The 24280-nt window shown below is 40.6% G+C and overlaps 1 protein-coding gene and 1 pseudogene across 1 annotated transcript in view; one reads left to right on the forward strand and one right to left on the reverse strand.

Moving 5' to 3' along the window:
* Positions 1–605: 605 nt before the first annotated feature.
* LOC102424875 (zinc finger protein 709-like) overlaps positions 606–24280 on the reverse strand; it is a 28917-nt gene continuing 5242 nt past the window's right edge. Inside the window, 4 exon segments of the mRNA XM_006103075.3 lie at positions 606–1061; positions 1063–2383; positions 12701–12752; positions 12958–13084. Coding sequence (XP_006103137.3) covers positions 891–1061; positions 1063–2383; positions 12701–12752; positions 12958–13084 — 1671 coding nt within the window. The 3' untranslated portion in view covers positions 606–890.
* LOC111823319 lies at positions 8754–8927 on the forward strand (annotated as a pseudogene).

Here is a 24280-nt window from a genome sequence, read left to right on the forward strand (position 1 = left end):
TACAGTTCATTTTCAAAATGTAAGAGAATCTACAGAAATGAGTACTTTTGTCAATGCCTGTTTTTCAAACTAATGACTGGCACTGCTGATAATGTGAAGCAATGGAATCACAAACATCAAGAATCATTTTGTTCAGTATTTGTGTGCCCTCAATTTGTGTTGCTGGTTTTGTACTGTAAACATAAAAAAAAAAAGTCTAGTGGATAAATTTTATTTGTTCAAAGCTTAATCTGGTTTTACTCATTATTTCAAATCACTTAGGAGTGAAAATTGAGTTATCAGCTGTTAAATGTGCCCCCCCGCCAAAAAAGGTATACATACTTTGAATAATTATAAAAGCAGTGTTTGTACTTCAATTGCGTTTTCAAACTTCTAGTAGAACTTCCAGTAGCATTTTAGGATATATTTACTTTATTCAAAGCTTAGTCTGGCTGAAAAGAAACATCAACTGAGCTATCACCTGTTAAAGTATGGATACATGTTTTTGGGACACCCTGTATATTTGATATTGTTGAAATCCAGTTCTCCATTGATATTTTAGAGAAAGTGGAAGGGACGGAGGGACGTGGGAGGGGAGGGGAGGGAGAAATAGAAACATCCATATGAGATGTTGACTGGTTGCCCTGTGCATGTGCCCTAACCAGGGCCAGGATGGAACCCACGACCCTTTGGTGTGTGGGCCAATGGCTCTAACCACTTAGACACACTGGCCAGGGCAACAAGCAATACATTTTTCTGTGAATAACTTGGTTGAGAACTGAATTATTCAAGATGGAAGACATTTGAGAACCAAAGTTTGACTGTATATGGTTTCTCTCCACTGTGCACTCACAATCTGTGATTTTCAAAGGGGTATGTTACAAACAAAGGCTTTTCTATATTCTTTACATTCATAGGTTTTTGTCTAGTATGAGTTTATTCCCATCTGGAGAGAAATTGTGTTCTGTGTAGGTTTTACCACATTGCTTACATTCATAGGGTTTCTCTCCAGTTTGAAATCTTTCGTATCTTTGATACAAACTAAGGCGAGTGAATGCTTTCCCACATTCCTTACATTGATAAGGTGTTATTGCAAGGATGTATTTTCATGTGTCTTTGAAGGGATTTGAGAGAAACGTAGGCTTTACCACAATGTTTACACACATAAGGTTTCTCTCCTGTGTGAGTTCTTTCATGTGTTTGTACAGAACGGTAAGATTTGAAGACCTTTCCACACTCTTTACATTCATAGTGTTTCTCTGCAGTGTGACTTCTTTCATGTATTCGAAGATTACTCAGGTACTTGAGTGCTTTACCACATTTTGTACATGCATAGCGCTTCTCTCCAGTGTGAGATATTTCATGTATTCGTAAGGAACTGTAATAGTTGAAGATTTTTCCACATTCCTTACATTCATAGCGTTTGCATCCAGGGTGAGAAATTTGGTGTGTTTGTAAATAACTAAAAGATTTGAAGACTTTTCCACATTCCTTACATTCATAAGGTTCCTCTCCTGTGTGAATCTTTTCATGTGATTTTAAGTAACGGGGAGATCTGAAGGCTTTTCCACAATTCTTACATTCATAGGGTTTCTCAGCACTGTGAGTTTTTTCATGTTTTCGAAGATAACTGATATCGCTGAATGCTTTACTACATTTTTTACACTCATAGGGTTTCTCTCCAGTGTGAGACCTTTCATGTGTTTGCAAGGACCTAGGATATCTGAATGCTTTTCCACATTCCTTACATACATAGGGTTTCTCTCCTGTGTGAGCCCATTTGTGTGGCAGTAAAGAACTGCAAGATCTGAAAGCCTTTCCACATTCCTTACATTCATAGGGCTTTTCTGCAGTGTGCGTTCTTTCATGTATTTGAAGATTACTGAAATATTTGAATGCTTTACTACATATTTTACATTCATGTGGTTTTTCTTTAGGATGACTTCTTTTATGGCTTTGAAAACTTGGATAATTTCTGAGGGCTTTTCCACTGAGTCTACACTGATAAGGCTTCTCTCCAGGGTGCTTTCTCTCACAAATTTGAAATGAAGTTGAAGAACTAAAGGTTTTCCCACATTCCTTACTTTCATGGGTTTTTTCTCCATTGTGAGTTCCTTTATGATTTTCCAAACACTGAAGATAACTGAAGGCTTTCCCACATATGTTACATTTATATGGCTTCTCTTTATTTTTCCGATACTCAGAGGGCTTGTGTCCAGCATGACATCTGATGTGCCTATTACGGGATGAATGATGCATGAAGACATTCCCACATGCATTGTATATGCATGGTTTCAGTCCAGAAAGTGTTTTCTTGTTTAGACTGAGGTTTGGACTAAGGCTGAAGTTTTCTCCACATTGACTACCATTTTCCCCTTCACCGAGTTTTTCTAACGTAAGACTTCTGTAAAAAAAACAAGGAAATTATTAATGATTTTTAGTTACTGAATTTAATATTAGTGAATATTTGAACATTTTTATGACTTACAGCAAAAACATAGATTTTCTGCCTTGTGTACATTGTTTGAAATTCAATACACTGAAAGCTCTGGAGACAGCTTCACCCTTGCTATTATCAATACAGTGATATTCAGAGGCAGGTTTAAGATGACATTCAAGTTTGCTGCTGAACTCAACCCCTCCCAATACACTGAATGTACACCTATATTTTGAGCAGCGATTCCTCCTGAGAGACAACTGTGAGTCAACTGAACTACTTCTGCACAACAAGCAAGAGAGAAAGTTGGAAACCACTAGAGCTGAGGGCACAACCCAGAACCAAAGCAACTGGTGAGCATCACTAGATATGTTTCCTCAACATGTGGATAGTGGGTGAGAGAGCCATCCAGGTTTTCTGGCCAACCTGCAGGGTGCTGTAGCATGTCCTCAAGCCACCCTTCCGAGAGCTAGATCCAACAGAAACAGGAGGGCACCATAGCTTACATACAAGGGGATCCTTCCACTGGGAAATTGATTTAGCAAGTACAGGAAGGTGCTGCTTTGTACACCCACTTTACTGCATGTACAAGCAGGGCTCCCCCACCAGGAGAGAGTGCTGTGATACTTGCCTGCAGGACTACCCTGTCCAGAGAAAGTGCAAAGATAGTGGGGCACTACTGTGTGCTCACATAGGGCTACCCCTCCTGCAGAAAGTGTGAAGCTAGCAAAATGCTGCAGTGCCCACATGCAGGACTGCCCCTCCAGAGAAAGTGCAGAGATAGTGGGTGCAGCTGTGCATATACGTGAGACTGCCCTGTCTGAGAGAAGTCAGAGCTAGCAAAACTTGGCAGTGTCCACATGCAGGGTTGCCACTTGCAGAGAGTGAGTGGGGTACTGCTGTGCACGTGCAGGGATACCCCACCAAGACTGGGTACAGAATTCATGACAAATGACTGTGTGCATATGCAAGGCTGCTCCACCCAGAGCTAGCAGGGCATTGAGATGCAGGCCTGCATAGTGGCCCTGCCCAAACCCTACTTTGACAGAAGACAATTAGAGCAACAGGGCACACACGTATGGCTAGCCATGTAGAGTAAGTGGGGCACAGCTGAGTGCACAAGGAGTTGTAATGCCCAGAGAGGGAGCAAAACTAGCAAAGTGGAGCTGTGTGCACACAGCAGGCTTACTCAACCTGGAGAGGGGGGAAGCTGGTGGGGAGAGACAATCATATAAAGCAGACCCCTCACACCCTGCTGATAACAGACAATAAAGCAAAAGATTAAGCCAAGAGCACAAAAAGAAGCCCCATCAGGATTAGAAGGGAAAGGCAGCATGCACACACAAGGCTGTCCCACCTGGAACCCACTCTTTCAGGCCAGGTGACACCAGGCAGTATATGCACCCACCTCAACTAAAACTGGCAAAAATTATTTGACACACAGTCTACATAGAGACCAATTTTTAAGACTAGGAGAGATAGCTATTATACCCAACTCAGGAACAAACACAGAGAGTCAACTAAAATGGGAAGACAAAAGAATATGGCCCAAATGAAGGAGCAACAATAAGATTCCAGAGAAAAGTCCTAATGAAATGGAGATAATTTGCCTAATAAAGAATTCAATGAAATGGTCATAAGGATGCTTAATAAACTTCTGAGTAGAATAGAGGAACTTAGATAGCACTTCAAAAAAGAGACAGCAAAGGTAATAAAGAACCAAGCAGAGTCCTGGCCGGTTTGGCTTGGTGGATAGAGCGTCAGCCTGCAGACTGAAAGGTCCCAGGTTTGATTCCAGTCAAGGGAATGTACCTTGGTTGCAGGCACATCCCCAGTGGAAGGTGTGCAGGAGGCAGCTGATCAATGTTTCTCTCTCATTGATGTTTCTAACTCCCTATCCCTCTTCCTTCCTCTCTGTGAAAAATCAATAAAATATATTTTTTTTAAAAAGAACCAAGCAGAGATAAGGAATACAGTAACTAAAATGAAGTATACATTACAAGGAATTGACAACAGATTAGTTAATACAAAACAATAGAGTACCAACCTGGAAAACAAAATAGTGGAAATTACCTAATCAAAACAACAAAATTAAAAAAATTTTTTTAAAAATAAGGATAATATCAAGAGAGTTCTGGGATAACATCAAGAACCCTAATATTCGCATTATAGGTATTTCAGAAGAAGAAAGGGGCAAAAAGAATACTTGTGGAAACAATGGCTAAAAACTTTCCTAACCGCCCTAACCGGTTTGGCTCAGTGGATAGAGCGTCGGCCTGCGGACTGAAGGGTCCCAGGTTCGATTCCGGCCAAGGGCATGTGCCTTGGTTGTGGACACATCCCCAGTGGGAGGTGTGCGGGAGGCAGCTGAACGATGTTTCTCTCTCATCAATATTTCTAACTCTCTATCCCTCTCCTTTCCTCTCTGTGAAGGATCAATGGAATATATTTTAAAAAAAAAAACAAAAAACAAAAAACTTTCCTAACCTAGGAAAGGAAACAGACATTCAGATCCAGGAAACAGAGTTCCAAACAACATGAAGCCAAGAGACCCTAACCAAGACATGTTGTAATTAAAACAGTAAGTATCTATATATATAAAAGCCTAAGTGACTATTAAGACCAAAAAACAGGAACGACTGGTTGACCAATCGCTAGGACGTGCACTGACCACCAGGGGGCAGACGCTCAGTGCAGGAGCTGCCCCCTATTGGTCAGTGCACTCCCACAGCCAACCTCCCACATCCCTTCCCCGGCCCAGGCCAGCCGGGCAACCTCCCACGGTTCCTCCCCCCGGCAGCCCACCCATGGTCCCTTCCCCTGGCCAGTCCCTCCCCCTGGCCAACCTCTCACGGTCCCTCCCCCAAGCCGGCCAGCCCTGATCCACCCCGATCCAGGCCAGCTGGCCAGCCAACCTCCCGCGGTCCCTCCCCTGTCCCTCCTGCTGGATGGCAGGCCCTGATCAGCCCGGCCCCGACCGGGACTGGATGAGATGGCCCCAATGGGCCCTGATCGCTGGCCAGGCCTAGGGACCCCACCTGTGCATGAATTCATCTTACACTGGGCCTCTAGTTAAAGATAAAGATACAATCTTAAAGGGAGCAAGAATGAAACAAGTCATATACAAGTGATAGCCTATAAGGCTATCAGCTGATTTTTAAGAAGCAATTTACAGGCCAGAAGGAAGTGGCAGGAAATTATTAAAGTGTTGAAAGAAAGAAATCTACAACCTAGAATACTAAATCCAACAAGGCTATCATTCAGAATTGAGGTGGAGATGAGTTTCCCAGACAAATAAAAACAAAAGAATCACGATTTCGCTTATATGTGGAATCTAATGAACAACAAACTAACAAACGTAATAGAAACAGACTCATAGAGACAGAGACAGACTGACAGCTGTCACAGAGGAGGGGGATTGGGGAGTGAGTGGATGAGTAAATGAAAAAGGTAAAGGGATTAAATTAGAAAAAAAAATATATATATATATCTCACAGACACGGAAAGGGGCATGGGAAGGGCGGATAGAAGAGGGCAAAGGGATGATAAACGGAGTTAGAAGGAGACCTGACCTAGAGTGGTGAACACATAATACAATATACAGATGATGTATTATAGAATTGTACACTGAAGCCTAAATAATTTTATTTAAAATAAATTCCATTTTAAAAAAAGTAAAAAGGAGTTCATGACCACTAAACCAGCCTTAAAAGAAATGTTAAAAGGTATTCTTTATACAGAAAAAACAAAGGACATAATCCAAGAAATATATAGGAAAGAAAACAATCTCACTAGTAAAGGCAAATAAATAATAATCACAGTAAATCAATCACTTAAAAACTAATATGAAAGTTAAAAGACAACAGTAGCAAAATTAACTATAATAAATAATCAGGAGATACACAAAAAGATAAAACATGACATCAAAAATATGAAGAGTGGCAGAAAGGAGTAAAAAAGTAGTGCTTTTAGAATGCAGTTGAATTTAAATGCCTATCAGCTTAAAATAGACTGCTTTAAATATAGATGACTATATAAACCTTATATCAACCATAAGCCAAAAACATGTAAACAAATGAGAAAGGAATCTAATTAAAACACTAAAGAAAACACAGATTAAAACACTAAAGAAAACACGGATTAAAAAAATAAAGACATAGAAGCATAGAACAGTCTGTGGAATCTCAAGAGAGGCGGGGTGGGTGCATGGGTAGGAAGAACTTATATGCATATATGGATAATCCATGGACACAGTGTGGTGAGGGCCTAGGGTGGGGGATGGGTACGGGCTAGACAATGGGGGGAAAAGGGAGACATCTGTAATACTTTCAATAATAAAAATACATTAAAATTTTTTTTAAAGACAGCATAGCAGAATAGACAAAAAGCTGACTACCTGTATGCTACTTACAAGACACTCATTTTATATTGAAAGACACACAGACTGAAAGTGAAGGAATGGAAAAAGATTTTTCATGTAAATTTAAACGAAAAGAAAGCTGGGGTAGCAATATTCAGATCAGACAAAATAGACTTTTTTTAAAATATATTTTTACTAGTTTCAGAGAAGAAGGAAGAGGGAAAGAGAGACAGAAATATCAATGATGAGAGAGAATCATTGATTAGCTGCCTCCTGCCCGCCCCCTGCTGGGGATCTAGCCTGCAACCTGGGCATGTGCCCTGACTGGGAATCAACCTCCTGGCTCATAGGTTGATGCTCAACTACTGAGCCATACCAGGCGGGCTCTCCCAAACATTTTATTTTATTTTATTTTATTATTTTTTTTAATATCTTTTTATTGATTTCAGAGAGAGGAAGGGAGAAGAGAGATATAGAAACATCATGATGAGAATCACTGATTGGCCACCTCCTGCACGCCCCCCACTGGGGATCGAGCCCGCAACCCAGGCATGTGCCCTTGACCAGAATCGAACCTGGGACCCCTCAGTCCGCAGGCCAACGTTCTATCCATTGAGCCAAACTAGCTAGGGCTCTCCCAAACATTTTAAAGAAGAATTAGTAATTATCCTCAAACTACCCCCAAAAAATTGAAGAGGAAGGAATGCTTCCAAACTCATTCTATGAAGTCATTATCACTACAATACCAAAACCAGACAGACACTACAAAACAAAGAATTATAGGCCAATATCCCTGGATGAATATAGATGCCAACGTTCTCAACAAAATACTAACAAACCAAATTCAACAATACATTAAAAGGATTATATACATTATCAGGTGGGTATTACTCCTGCAATGGAGGTTCACCATGTGTAAAACAATGTGGTTCATCACATCAATAAAACCAAGGGGAAAAAATCATATCATTATCTCAATAGATGAAAAAAAAAGCAATTGACAAAATCAGTATCTACTTATGATAAAAATTCTAAATGAAGTGGGTATAGAAAGAACTTACCTCAACTTGGTAAAGGCTAAACATCACAAGTCCACAGCTAACATCATACTCAATGGTGAAAAACTAAAGTCTTTTCTTCTAAGATCAGGAATAAGACAAGGATGCCCGCTCATGGATCTGAAGGATTACCATTAAAATGACCATATTACCCAAAGCAATCTACAGATTTAATGCAATCCCTATCAAAATACCAATGACATTTTTCTCAGAACTAGATCAAACAATCCAAAAATATATATGGAACCAAAAAAGACCAGGAATATCAAGAAAGAAGCAAACTGAGAAAGCAATCTTGAGAAAGAAGAACAAAGCTGGAATTCTCACACTCCCTGATTTGAAACTACATTACAAGGATATAGAAATCAAATTGGCATGGTACTGGTGTAAAAACAGGCACATAGATCAATGTAATAGAATAGAGCCCAGAAATAATCTCTAGATTCTATGGTCACCTAATCTATGACAAAGGAGGCAAGACTACAGAATAGATTAACAACAGTCTCTTTAACAAATGGTGTTGGAAAACTGGATACATGCAAAAAAAAAGAAAGAAACTAGACCCCTCTCTTAGACCAGATACAAAAATAAAAATCAATTAAAGACTTAAATTTAAGGCCTGAAATAATAAAACTTCTAGAAGAAAACATAGGTAGTAAATTATTTGACATCAGTCTGAGTAACATCTTTATGGCTATATCCCCTCAAATAAGTGAAACAAACGAAAAGTAAACAAATGGGACTTCCTCAAACTAAAAAGCTTCTGCACAGTGAAGAAAACCGTCAACAAAATAAACAAAAAACAACCTACTGAATATTCAAAAATAACATACCCAATTAGATTGATATCCAAAACATAAGGGACTCATATAACTCACTAACAAAAAAATCAATTATCTGATTAAAAAATTGGGCAGAGATTGCTTCTCAGCCTTTTGGCTAATATCAAGTATAGAGATCTGCTCTTGTCAGTTTAACATTTGATACAGACTCTATTTGAGTACATATCAAATGGATTTTTAGAACAGGGAGATGGACTAGGAGCTTGCTCTGTCCATGCTATTGCAGTATCTTCAGGAACAGTGCACTCCTTCAGGGACCAAAAAAATAAAAGGGGGGGGGGTCAGGGGGGCAGAGGACATCTCTACAAAAAAAGACATAGAAATAGCCAATAGACATATGAAAAGATGCTCAACATCACTAATCAACAAGGAAATGCATATCAAAACCACAATGAGATACCATCTCGCACTAGTCAGAATGGCTATTATAAAAAAATGAACAAATAACATGGGTTGGCAAGGATGTAGAGAAAAGAGAACTCTTGTGCACTGTTGGTGGGTTTGCAAACTGGTGCATGCAGCCACTATGGAAAACAGTATGGAGAAATTCCACTTCTAGGTATTTATCCAAATGAAACAAAACCACTACTTTGAAAAGGTATATATACACCCCTATAATTTATTGCAGCATTATTTATAATAGCCAAGATAGATTTTATATGTGTGTGTGTGTGTGTGTGTGTGCGTGCGCACCCCCCCAAACACACAAAAGGGGGGGCCGAATATTTATTGACCCCCCTAAAAATTTTAGGGGAAATTTAGGCAAAAAATTTCCCCTTGGAGTTGGGAGAGGGGCCAGATCTTTAAAAAAGGCTTGAATAGCACAAAAAAACCCTAAGGATTCTTGCTGAAACAGGTCCTCCCCTTCCAGTTGAGGGGGGGACCGGAAAGGAGATGGCTTCTTCCAACAAGACAATGTGCCATGCCACAGTGCTCGTATTGTGCAGGAGTGGTTTCAAGAACATGAGGGAGACTTTAGCTTGCTTAGGTGGCCCCCACAATCACCAGATCGCAATCCAATTGAGCATTTGTGGGACGAAGTTAAAAGAGCCATCGGGCAGTTGGTTCCACAACCATCAAATCTCACAGAACTGGACAGTGCTATTTATCAGGCATGATGTCAGATTCCTCGCATCACCTTTCAACATCTTGTGGAATCAATGCCAAGAATCACCGCAGTATTGAAGGCAAAAGGTGGCCCAACGAAGTACTGATGGGGTGGTCATAATAATCTGGCCACTCAGTGTATCCTATCTAATAATAGACAAACATGGTAATTGGCCGTACCTTCGCTACGCCTCCCATTGGATAATCAGCAAGATATGCAAATTAACTGCCAACAAAGATGGCGGCTAATTTGCATACTGCAGGCAGGGCGGGACAGCGCCAGCCACCAGCGTGAGCCGCCATCCAGGCCCCTGTGGGCAACCCCAGAAGCCACCTGCCTGCCGCCCGTCATTGGATCTGGTCCCGGGCTGCAGGCAGGCCGGCCCCAGAAGCCCCAGAAGCCGCCTGCCTGCTGCCTATCATCGGATCCAGTCCCGGGCCGCTGGCGGGCCCCAGAAGCCCCAGAAGCCGCCAAATATGGCAGTAACTCTATCAGTAAGCACTCTGAAAGTCAGTGGCATAAGTGCACCAATTAAAAGACAGATTATGAAGGTGAATCAAAAACAAAACCCACTTTAAATATAAAGACACATATAGATTAAAAGTAAATGAATTAAGCTGCAGCCTGTTTTGCTCAGTGGATAGAGCATTAGCCCTTGGACTGAAGGGTCCCAGATTAGAGTCCAGTCAAGGGCATCTACCTCAGTTGCTGGCTTGATCCCCAGTCCCTATCAGAGCATGTGCAGGAGGCAACCAATCAATGTGTCTCTCCCTTTCCCTTCACTCTCTCTAAAATTCAATGGAAAAATATCCTTGGGTGAAGATTAACAAAAACAAAGTAAATGGATTAAGTAACATTAAAGAGATTATAAGAAAAATATATTCCAAATTTTGTTAATTGTATAATGGTTATGTTTAAATTATTAACACCTAAGAAATTGGGTGAATAATATGCTGTAGTATTTTATAGTTTTTTTTACATGTATGAGATTATTTCAAATTAAAAAATTAAAAATTAATAAAATATTAATTGAAATGTATCTGCATTACATGAAAAATCTCCTAATTACTTCTAGCATAATTTATTAAATTGTGCTAAAATTTACAAGGGTTCAATTAAAAAATATCTTAATTCTAAACGATATAATAGAAAATATAAAGCCCTAGCTGGTCTGGCTCAGCGGATAGAGCGTCGGCCTGCGGACTCAAGGGTCCCAGGTTCGATTCCGGTCAAGGGCATGTATCTGGGTTGCGGGCACATCCCCAGTAGGGGGCGTGCAAGAGGCAGCTGAATCGATGTTTCTCTCTCATCAATGTTTCTAACTTGCTATCCCTCTCCCTTCCTCTCTGTAAAAAAATCAATAAAATATCTAAATGGGCAAAAAAGAAATCTTTTACTGGTGCCAGGCATTAGCACTTATCTGAAAATAAAAATTTAAAGAAGTGAAGTTAGAGAAGGGCTTAGCCAAGAAATATATATGCACAACCCACGGACACAGACAACAGTATGGTGATGGCCAGAGAGAAATGGGGGGCAAGAGCTGGGTAGAGGGGGCAAAAGGGGGGAAATAGGGACATCCTATATAATAATAATAAAAGGCTAATATGCAAATTGACTGAACGGCAGAATGGCCGGTTGCTATGATGCACACTGGCCACCAGGGGGCAGACGCTCAATGCAGGAGCTGCCCCCTGGTGGTCAGTGCACTTCCATATGGAGAGTGCCACTCAGCCAGAAGCTGGCTCATGGCTGGCCAGCACAGAGGTGGTGGCAGGAGCCTCTCCCACCTCCGTGGCAGCACTAAGAATGTCCAACTAACGGTTTAGGCCCGATCCCTTGGGGGACTAAGCCTTTTTTTTTTTTTTTTTTTTCGCTAAAAGTATTACAAAGGGTATTACATAAGTGTCCTTTTTTCCCCCCCACCCTTGACAAGCCCCTGCCCTCCCTTACCCCCCAGTGTCTTATGGGGGGACTAAGCCTTTAGTTGGACATCCCCCAAGGGCTCCCTGGCTGCCAGAAGGAAGTTTGACTGCAAGCTTAGGCCTGATCCCCCGGGGAGTGGGCCTAAGTCAACAGGTGGACATCCCCCAAGGGGTCCTGGACTGCAAATGGGTGCAGGCTGGGCTGAGGGACCCCCCCACTGAGTGCACAAATTTTTGTGCACCAGGCCTCTAGTATATATATATGTATATATAGCCAAGATAGGTTTTATATGTGTGTGTGTGTGTATAGTGTATAAGGATATATATATATTATATATGAAATATAATATAATATATATATATATATAGAATAGAATAGTACTTAGCTATTTAAAAAAAATGAATCTTGCCATTTGCAACACCATAGATAAACCTAAAGGCTATTATGCTGAGTGAAACAAGTCAGACAGAGAAAGACAAATACTGTATGGTATCACTTATATGTGGAATCTATAAAAACAAAACAGGTAAAGAAAAACATAAACAGAATCATAGAAACAGAGATCAAAGGAATGATTATCAGAGGGGAGGGAGTAGGGGGAATAAGTGAAAAAAGTAAAGTCAGGAATAGGGTGATAAATTTCATAGTGGAAGATAATTACTAGAATTAGTGGGGAGATTGTGTTATAAGGTATAAAAATGTTAAATTACTATATTGTCACCCGAAACTAATATAACAAATATAGTATGTATACCAACTATAGTTAAACTTAAAATATAGCAAAAAAGTGATATTCATGTATAGGATTTATTAATGCTGTTTCCATGTAAACTAGTTTGCAAACACTGAGTATTTATGTCATATATAAGAAAGTAATTTGTTAATTTTTTAAGACTAAATTTGAAGCAAGGGTTGCTTTGGTTGCTTCTTTGGAAAATTTTGTAGCATAACAGGTTTCTCATGTGAGGCAGTGCTTTCTGTTTTGTGACTCACTTTTGTTTTCTTCCCTGGTTTTCTTCAATGTCATGATCTTCCCATTTTTTACCTAAAGAAGCAGACCCAGAAAATTGGTTTCAACGTATTAGAAATTATACAAAAATTAGTAGATTCTATTTCTATGATGAGCTGTGACCATGCTCAGTTTATTTACCAATGTCCTCCTTTCTCACATTACCATCTTAGGACAATGTTGATGGGTAAGAAACACTTGTTCTCTAATTGAAAAAGTGAAGGAAAGTCACCATCCTTACCTAAGAAGGCCAAGTTCCTGAAGGTTTCCCTCATCACATCTCTGTGGAGCTTTTTCTGTGAAGGATTCAGTAAGGCCCACTCCTCCTGGGTGAAGTTCACAGCCACATCTTCAAAGGCCACCGAGTCCTAAAACACCCCAATATGTGTCCATTAGGATGAGTGAGACTGACAGCACTGAACACTCAGATTCCATTTATAGGAAGGTTATGTATGATTCTCCCATTTCCAAACACCTCATCTATGACTCTATCATCAAAAATTTACTCTCTATCCCCACACTATAGGAAGGTTATGTATGATTCTCCCATTTCCAAACACCTTATCAACGTATTTTTTACTGTAACCACATTACATATTTTTTAAATGGCAGGAGTTCAAATACTTTGGGGAAATGACAAAAATGCTATACAAATTAAACAAATATTATCATTTTCAGACCATCAATACCTTGTGAAGAAATTCATCTTCTTTTATTCACTATTTATAGGACTCCATAAAACAAGGTCATATCTGCATGAGGTTTCAGTAGAAGAACTGGAAACTTTTTCTTCTACTCCCATTACCAAAACCAAAGAGTCCAAGAGGCTTGTGGAATTTCAATTTTTAACAAAGCCTAGCGGGTCATACATACTGCCTTAAAGTCCTCCATTAGAAGAACGGACATAGCTCACTTTAACTTTGCTTTCCTGTGCGTGGCAGTTATTGCGTTTTCATCAATTGAGACAATTATGTAGAATTAAAATGCATGACAGCCCTAGCTGGTTTGGCTGAGTGGGTAGAGCGTCGGCCTGTGGACTGAAGGGTCCCAGGTTCAATCCCAGTCAAGGGCATATGCCTGGGTTGCAGGCTTGATCCCCAGTAGCGGGCGTGCAGGAGATGGCCTCTCTCATCATTGATGTTTCTCTCTCTCTCTCTCTCTCTCTCTTTCTCCCTCCCTCTGTCTCTCCCCCCTCCCTCCCTCCCCACTCCCTTCCTCTCTGAAATCAATAAAAGTATACTTTAAAAAAAAGCAGCAAGAGAAAAGCAGTTAGTTGCCTACAAGGGAGCACCCATAAGACTGTCAGTTGATTTCTCAACAGATGGGATTGGCACAAAATATTCAAAGTGATGAAAACAAGGACCAATTACTCTACCCAGTAAAGCTATCATTTAGAATCACAGTACAGATAAAGAGCCTCCCAGACAAGAAAAAGCTAAAGGAGTTCATCACCACCAAAACCAGTATTATAAGAAATACTAGAGGCCTGATGCACAAAATTCATGCAAGGGTAGGCCCTCGCAGCCCAGACTTCCTCAGCCCTGACAGTCGCCCCAGCTGCCGCCTCAGCCCTCACAGCCCCGGCTTCGTTCGGAAGGTTGTCCGGATGGTCATTCGGACGTTCGGTAGATTTACAAATTATGCTTTTATTATTATAGATTAAAGGGTATTCATTAAGAAGGAAAAAAAGATTTAAAATATGAATAAATGGCCATAAAAAAGAATAAATCTTATCATTTGCGACAGCATGGACGGACCTAGAATGGTATTATGTTAAGTGAAACAAGTCAGACAGAGAAAGATAAATAGCATATGATTTCACTTCTATGTGGAATCTAAAGAATAATATAAACAAGCTAACAAAAAAATACTTATACAGAGAACAGACTGATTATTGTCAGAGGGGAGGCAGAAGAGGAACTGTGTGAAAAATGTAAAGGATTAAGAAGTACAGTTTGTAGTTATAAAATAGTCATGGGATATAAAGTACAGCATAGTAAATAGTCAATAATATTATAACAACAATGTATGGTAGCAGGTGGGTACTAGGAATATTAGGGGGAATACTTTGTATAGTATATGATTAACTATTATGCTGTACACCTGAAACTAATACAAAATAATATTGAATGTGAACTGTAATTTTAAATTTTTTTAATTAAAAAAATTAACAGAATAATCTAGAAGTGATTAAAACTGACTGAGAATAGCTAGAGTAAGAACACAGGAGTGTAGCAGGATATATGGCAAGGGCTCTTCTTATGTTAGTTTCTTATATGAGGAATTTAATTAACCTTCCAATGCACTTAACAAAAAAAAGAAATTTATATATATCATATTTCACTATGCTTAATCATTATTTTTGCTTTTTAGAATTAATTTTAAATACAGAATACCATTCCAAGATTTAATGCTTTAAACATTAATGGATATAAAACTGAAAGCCATCAAATATTTTCAAATCCCTTTCCTTTCTTTTTTTCTTTTTTATTGAATTTATTGGTGACACTGGTTAACAAACTTATACAGGTTCCAAGTGTGCAATTTTATAACACTTCATCTATACACTATATTTTGTGTTCAGCATCAAATCCCTTTCTGATAAAAAGGACAAGATGCGTTATGATCAGTCTAGTCTGTCCCTCACTATATTGCACACAGGGGATATTTTCAGGAATCAGAATGTATTATAATGCCTAAGGGGTTTGGAATTAAGCCCTGATATGAATTAGAAAATTTAGACTTCCATAAATTTTGAGGTGTTTTCTTCATATCAATGAATATAAAAATGCAATTGTGTTTTTCCCAATAGCCATTGAAATAGGTAATCATCTGCCTTAGGAATGATATTGCCTTTCCAAGGTAAAAATTCTCTAGAGACATGGACATACAAACACTGACCAAAAAGCAGAAAAAAAGAAACCCTGAGAATTTTAAAACATCCATCTCACATCTTAACTTTTCTTGCTAAAGGGAATCGAAATTCTACTTGGTTCCATAATTATCTTTCCTTATGCACAGGGTATTTCTCATTCAAATTACATATTAAAAGCCCAAATGCTACTGAACTCTAGAATTAAAGGGCTGCAATATTCACTGTTGAAAGAAATCCAAAGGAAGGAAACACAAATATTGCAATCAAGACAGATAAGCAGCCTGCTTTCCTACAGTTCAGGAAATCCACATTCAGAAATTTGAACATAATCGCAAGCCTAGGGTCCAGACACTCCTAGATTGAGACAGAACCTCTAGAGTGGGTCAGTCCCTGGGGAGGTGGGTGGAAAGGGACACCTGAGCAGCCCCAAGAATGAACTCTGGGAGCTCTACAACCCTCCCCTCTCCTGTAAGCATGGAAGCGCTCCCTCCCCAGGCTTCCATTCTCACAGAGAAGCAACTCTCAGCCTGATTCAGTTTAAGGTTCTGGCCCAAATGAACTCCCCAGTCATAAACCCTTTGTCTCCAAGACAGAAACCCTGATCTTTATAGCCTTTCTCCATGTGCACAAATTACTCTGAGTGCACCTACACGTGGATGCAAAACTCAAACATAAGATCTTAAAATGTCTAGGCCTAGGGAACCACACCACAACCTCAAAAAGGGCATCATCATTGCCTGCACCCCCTTATCCAGCTGTATTCCCCACCCCCTCCCCCCATCCTCCCTATCCCCTAGATTTCTAGTTTTTCTCATGCAAAATATCCACAAATATAAATCTTTTAAAAAGAGAATTCCGTCAGTTGCTTCCAGCATGTGCAAACGATGGGTGCAAGAATGGGTGGAGCAACAAAATCCATCTCTCTCCCTCTCCCTCTCTCTCTCTCCCTTCTTCTATCTCTAACTTAATTTTTTAATTAAAAAAAAAGAGCATTCCATTACTCTGTAAAAAGAGAGATAAACAATTAAAATAGTCTTTTTGAAATGTACCCCAGAGGACAAGTAGTTGATAATGAGGCTGTGACTCAAATGGGGATAGTTGGTCTTGGAAATGCCTGGAAGAAACTGGAAGTTTGGAGACTTATTGCCAGCCCTAGGTGGAGACAGGTCCAGGGGACAAGGTTTTGGATTTGAGACCGTTTCACACAAAAATGAGAACTCGGGAGAAAATGGGCATTCCCTGAGGAAAAACGGAAATCAGGGTCCCCACAAACCTCTCATGCACAAACCCAGAGACTGAGTCACGATTGTCCTCCGATGGCCCTCCCTGTGCCACGGCAACGTCTGGGGAGATGTGAGGCTGGGGGCTCAGAGCTTCCCGGAAAGAGAAGTAAATAGTACATTCGGTCCGGCTGCCTGCCCAGTCCCCACGCTGAATTCTGCAGGGGACCGCTGAATTCTGCAGGGGACCGAGGTCCCCAGAAGCCCCCAGTGGACTCCAGCTGCAGATCCTGGACTTGACCGCCAGGAGGCCAGCCCCTCGTACCTGATTGCACACCAGCCCCTGGTCCCGCACACTCACCATTTCTAGGTTTCCTGAGTCCTGACACGATTCCCGTGACCAGCACAGACCACAGCACCGCACAGGCTGGGGAAGAGCCTCCACAGGCCATGAATTGTGGCTAAGTGGTCACCAGCTAGCCAGGAGCATGGATGGAATGTCCTTACCTATGCAGTGCGTCGGCCCACCCGTTTCAGCGGAGCTTCTGATTGAATAGAAATCCATACATAACCCCACCCCTGCCTGACTGACACCAGAAGGGATGAGGCGGGGTTCATTCAGCCAAACCAGCCTCTTTTTGGCACGTTTGACTATGGAGCTGACTCTACTGTGTTCGCCCAGCTCTTTGTGAACACAGGGGCACAGGCGTGCACAGAGAATTCCTGATTCAGTTTCCAAATGAAGGAACATGAGGGCAGGCAGGCCAGGCCACACTGGGACAGTGTCTTACGTACAGAGGTCGGGGGCTTGGTGCAAGGCTGTCAGGCCACTGAGACCCTAGTTTAGAAACATGGACACAATGTGACCTCACTATCTGTAATAGAGTCTGGCTCTGTTTCAATCTCTGATGCTTCCCAACCTTGAGCTTTCCACCAATCCCTGCCCACCCACAGTCATTGGGCTCTGGTGGGAAGTTGGAATCCTGGAGCCCCAGCCTGGGTGGCCCTAACCACAGGATGCGAGACGTGTTCATTACATTCTCAGATGTATACTTCACACTAGAAGGAAATTTAATTCAGATCAGTTTTTGCCTGTTCCTAGAAAACTTTAAAATGTAAAAAAAAAAAAAACACACACACACAAAATTACAGTGACTATAGAAAGAAAGAGAACAATCTGTTAATAGCTGGGGACCAGCTCTGACAAAAACTGCTCACATTCTTTATGTCTGTTGCAACTTCAGATAACTTCCACCTGGCTATTTCCACTACTTTCCAAAAGAGAGAACAGCCATGCTCCATCAAACCCAGGAGCCTCCACTTCCTTTTCACACATGCACTTTTCTTTTTTAAGAAATGAAGGTGTTAAATATATATTTTTATTGATTTTAGAGAGGGAGAGACAGAAACATCAGTGATGAGAGTATCATTGACTGGCTGCCTCCTGCACGCCCCCTCCTGGGAATCGAGCCGGAAGCCAGGGCACGTGCCCTTGACTGGAATCAAACCCAGGACCTTTCAGTCCGCAGGCCGACAATCTAAACACTGAGTCAAACTGGCTAGGGCCACATGCACTTTCCAATCTACTGCCCACAGCCAATCCATGAGCGCTAACACTTTTCCCTTGTTGATTCTGCACATATCTCACCACTGGCCCCACTTCAGTTTCTCCCACCCCTTGTCTATAGCTAAGATAAATTCTTTCAGAACAGCTTACATCTCTCTCCCCACTATCTATAAAAATGCTCAACAACTCCAGGACATTGGACTACTGTCTTCTTACTTAGCCATGCTGCTGGTAGCTCAGATTTCAGGCCCCAGGACCTGGTCTTTTCTTGCTAGCAATGGCCTTATGAACCCTTTATTATGTTTAACTTTCAGCTGTAGAAGTTCAACATTTTTTTAAAAATATATTTTATTGATTTTTTACAGAGAGGAAGGGAGAGGGATAGAGAGTTAGAAACATCGATCAGCTGCCTCCTGCACACCTCCTACTGGGTATGTGCCCGCAACCAAGGTACACGCCCTTGACCGGAATCGAACCTGGGACCCTTCAGTCCGAAGACCGACACTCTATCCACTGAGCCAAACCAGTTAGGGCCAACATTTTTGTTTAATACAACTATAATATCCTTAAGGCAATTAATTCCCATTTTCAGTGATATAAGACAGACAATAAATCATTATATAAATTAGGGATGCACTTGGAAATTCATTCCCACCCTCCAGCTATATTGAGGTATAATTAACAAATATAATTATCTATATTTAAACATTACAATGTGATGATTTGGAATAAATATACCAAATTGAATACTTGAAAATTTGCTTAGAGAGTGGATTAAACATTCTCATGGCACACATGAAAAATGTGAGGTATTAATTAATCTGGAAATCCTTACATGCCTAAGAGATTGGATTGCAAATTCTTTTTTTTTCAATTTATTGATTTTATTTATTTATTTTTAAATATATTTTTATTGATTTCAAGAGGAAGGGAGATGGAGAGAGAGATAAAAACATCAATGATCAGCTGCCTCCTGCATGCCCCCTACTGGGGATTGAGCCCACAACCCAGGCATGTGCCCTTGACTGAAATAGAATCCAGGACCTTCATTCCGCAGGCTGACGCTCTATCCACTGAGCCAAACCAGCTAGGGTGAATTGCAAAGTTCTTAATGCATTTATTTATTTATATGAACTTTATTGAGATTATAATGCACATTCTATACACTGCACCCTTAAAATATACAAAGGCAAGGGAGGCTGGGGCCTCCCTTCATTTCGTGCCTCCCCCTGGTGGTCAGCGCATGTCATAGCGAATGATCAAACCCCTGGTCTCCCGGTCAAACTCCCAAGGGGACACTTTGCATATTAGCCTTTTATCTATATACTAGAGGCCCGTTGCAGGAAGATTCCTGCAAGAATAGGGCTTCCTCAGGCCTATTCCTGCAAGAATAGGGCTTCCTGCGGCCGGAGCAAAGCAGAGAAGGGAGCGAAGCCTGCCTCGGCGGACTTTGCTCCCTTCTCTGCTGCCTTGCTCCCTCCCATGTCCGCTGCCTCGACTCCGCTCCTGTGTCCACTGCCTCGGCTCCACTCCCGTGTCCGCTGCCTCGGCTCCCTCCCTTCTCCACCACTTCGCTCCCTTCTGTAGCGCTTGGCTTCCTTCTACACTGTCTTCAGTCTTCACTCCGCACCTGCATATGCAAATTAATCACCATCTTTGTTGGGTTAATTTGCATACGCATCCTGATTGGCTGGTGGGCATAGTGGAGTGACACCAATTTGCATGTTTCTCTTTTATTAGTGTAGATAGATGGTCTTTCTGATTGACTTCACTCATTCAGCATAATTTTTTCAAAAGACATCCATGTTGTAGTATGTACTAATATCCATTCATTTTAGGGCCATTGTATGGATAAAACACATTGTTTATTCATCTATACATACCTAGGACAGGAGTTGATGAGTCATATGGTTATCCTAGGTTCCATTTTTGAGGAACTGTCAGACTATTTTCCAAGTGCCTGAACCATTTGTGTAATGAAATATTTAAAGTGTTGATAGAGAAAAGTGTCCTTCCTTCGTTGTTGAGCAATATTGTCCTTCAAAAGTGAGGGAGCAATAAAGACTTTCTTTATTGAAAGAAAATTAATATTGAGAGAATTAATATTGAGAGAATTTGTCACCAGTACACCTGCTTTGCAAGAAATGTAAATTCTTCAAAAGGAGGGAAAATGATGAAAAAAGGGAGAGCATTTGAGAAGGGATCAATAAAGGGAAAGTAAAATCACTTAAACATTTTTTTTTATTAATCTTTGTTCAAAAATAATACTAGCAACAATATATATATATGGTAATTCTAGCTTATGGAAACTGAAGTGAATGACAGCAATATCATAAGACTCGGGAGGAAGAAATTGGAAAGACTGTTGTGAGGAATTTATACAATGGAAGTCGTGTAGTGTTATTTCAAAGAGGACTTGGGTTGACTGTAACTATACACTGCAAATTCAATGGCAAGCCACCTATCTATCTATATAAAAGGCTAATATGCAAAGTGTCCCCTTGGGAGTCGATCGCTCGCTATGATGTGCACTGACCACCAGGGGGCGGCACAGAACATGGCGGGTGGTCAGTTGCGGCGGCAGGGTGCTGAGGGAGTGAGGGAAGTGAGGGGGCCGGGGGGACCGTGCGGTAGCAGTCCCGGGCAGTGAGGGAAGGAGAAGGTGGAGGTGGGGAATCTGATGGGCCCTGATCACTGGCCAGGCCTCGGGACCCTACCCATGCATGAATTTCGTGCACTGGGCCTCTAGTAAAAAATAGAGACTTACAATTGATATGTTAAAAAAAGAAGAGAAATGGAATCAGGTAAAGTACTCAAAGACAGAGAATTCAGAAAAAGATGGGAAATAAAGAACAAGAGCAACAAACAAAAAATACTAAAAATTATGGCATATATATATATATATTTTAAATATTTTTATTGATTTCAGGGAGGAAGGGAGAGGGAAAGATAGAAACATCAATAATGAGAGAGAATGATTGATAGGCTGCCTCCTGCACATCCCCCACCAGAATCGAACCCGGGACCCTTCAGTCCACAGGCTGAAGCTCTATCCACTGAGCCAAACCTGCTAGGGCTATGGCATATTAATCCAACTATATCAGTAATCACTTTAAAAGTCAATGTTCTAAATACAATTGAAAGATAGATACTATCATAGATTAAAAAAAATAACACCACCAGTTATATATTGTCTATAATAACAATAAAGACAGATTAAGACTACGGATGGAAGAAACTATATTAATTAACATTAAAAGATAGCTGTAGAAAAAAAAAAGGATAGCTGAAATATCCATACCAATTTCAGACAAAGCACAGGGATAAAGAGAGGCTTTATAGAGTGATAAAGAGGTCAAGTATTCAAGGAGATACAGTGCTCGTGTTCATGGATATAACAGTATAGTGGCAAAATACACCAGGGAAAAATAGATAGAACTGCAAGGAGAAACAGATGAGTCCATTATTATACTTAAGACTTAAACAGCTCTCTATTAATAATTACAACTACAACCAGAAAAGCCATAGTTGAGTTCTTTTTTTTTAAACTGATATTTTAGAGAGAGAGGAAGGAAAAGGGAAAGGGGGCGAAGAGATAGAACCTTCGATCAGCCGGCAACCCAGGCATGTGCCTTGACTGGGAATCGAACCAGCAACCTCTTCGTGACTGGGTTGATGCTCAACCACTGAGCCACAACTGGCCAGACTAGAAAGGCAACAGTTGAAGAGTGGCATCAAACAACTGGATTTAATTGAAAAATTTAATACTTGCCGAAACCGGTTTGGCTCAGTGGATAGAGCGTCGGCCTGCGGACTGAAGGGTCCCGGGTTCGATTCCGGTCAGGGGCATGTGCCTGGGTTGCGGGCACATCCCCAGTGGGAGGCGTGCAGGAGGCAGCTGATCGATGTTTCTCTCTCATCAATGTTTCTGACTCTCTATCTCTCTCCCTTCCTCTCTGTAAAAAATCAATAAAATATATATTTTTTTAAAAAAAAGAAAAATTTAATACTTAATCAAACAACAGCTGAATACACATTCTTTTCAAGTTCACACTGAAAATTCATGAGGACATAACACATTCTGGGACATGACACAGTAACACATCTGAAAGTATAGAAATCATACAAAATATGCTCTCAGACCACAAAGGCATTCATCTAGAAACTAATACCAGAAAGACATTGAAAAACACTCAAATATTTGGAGTTTAAACACAACCAGGGTTTCTGCCTGATTATGTTCCCAGTTTGCAAACTCTAAGACCCTTGAGTAAATCTCTATAATTGATTTCCAAAAAAGGAGATTATCCAGTTAGAAGATAAAAAATAAAATCAAAAGGAATGAAGAAAGCTTACATGATTAGGTGACACCAGAAAAAGAAATAATATGCACATTATAAAAATCCCAGAGGAGAGAGAGTGATGGGTAAAAAGCTTACCTAAATAAATAATGGCGGAAACGTTCCCAAATGTTGTGAGAGAGATGGACATCCAAATACATAAAACTCAAAGATCCTGGAACAGATTGAATAATAAAAAAAAGACCCCCTCAAGGTGTATTATAAGCAAATTACCCAAAATCAAAGACAAAGAGAATTTTGAGAGTAGGAAGGGGAAAGTGACACATCATTTACAAGGGAACCTCCATTTTTACGGATTTCTAAGCAGAAAACTGAGGACATGAGAGGGTGGCATGATATACACCAAACATTGAAAGTAGTGCCAACCAAGAACACTGTACAATGCATATGAATTTACCACGATGTACACATTATCTTGCAGTTTTACTTGGCAATTATACCTCAATAAAGCTGGGGAGGGCGCAGAAAAAAAGGCAATAAAGCAAAGTGTTTGGATGGGCAAAAAAATAAAACAAAGAACACTGTACACAGCAAAGCTGTCCCTCAGAAATGAGTAAAAGAGAAAGACTTTTGCAAACAAATCTAAGCTGAGGGAGCTCATCACCACAGACCTGCTTTATAAGAAATGCTACTAGGATTTCAAACTGAAATGAAAAGATGCTAATTAGTAACATAAAAATATATAAAAGTACAAAATAAAATTAATTACTCAAAGAAAATAAAAATTGGTTGTTTGAAACTATAAACCAAATTGACAAACCTTTAGCTAGACTAAGAAAAAAAAGAGAACAGATTCAAGTTAATAATATCAGAAATAAAAGGTTTCTGGGTCTAGGGCCTTATTTGGTGTAAACACAGCCTCCAGGTTGTGATAATCCACTGTGAGGTATTACTCATTCTTTCCAGGTTTAGGAACAAGCCAAATTCAGCTGTTATAAGAAATAATCACTGGGAATAATCACTTCTTCACTAATAAGTTTTATATGATTGTTTCAGTCTTTCAAGGCCCAATTTTTTTTTTAAGGAACTGTTTTTGTGGGGTTTTTTAACATATATTTTTATTGATTTCAGAGAGGAAGAGAGAGGGAGAGAGAAACATCAATGATGAGAATCATTGATAGGCTGCCTCCTGCACACCCCCTACTAGGGATCAAGCCCACAACTGCCTTCCCCTGCCGGGACCCGCCTCCTCCACACGAGGTGGCGGAGACACTGGGACCAGCCCTCCTCCGCGCTGCGCAGAGCCATGGAACCCCCAGGTTTTACTGTACGGAGTGGCCGCCAGGCCCCACCTCCGCTGTGCACACGGCCATCTTTATGACACAGTCGCACTTGAGGGCTTGACCCCATCTAGGCTTTTATTAAAAAGATCAATGGTTCTCAATCTTCATAATGCCAGACCCTTTATACAGATCCTCAAGTTGTGGTGACACAGAAATCCAATGTTACGTACCGAACTCTCAAATGCAGAGTCATATATCACAAAAACTAATGCCTTTATTTATGTGTTTTCCTATGTTTCAGGCGACCCCCTGAAAAGG

Source organism: Myotis lucifugus, unplaced genomic scaffold, assembly GCF_000147115.1.
Source record: "Myotis lucifugus unplaced genomic scaffold, Myoluc2.0 scaffold_462, whole genome shotgun sequence".
Classification (NCBI taxonomy): domain Eukaryota; kingdom Metazoa; phylum Chordata; class Mammalia; order Chiroptera; family Vespertilionidae; genus Myotis; species Myotis lucifugus.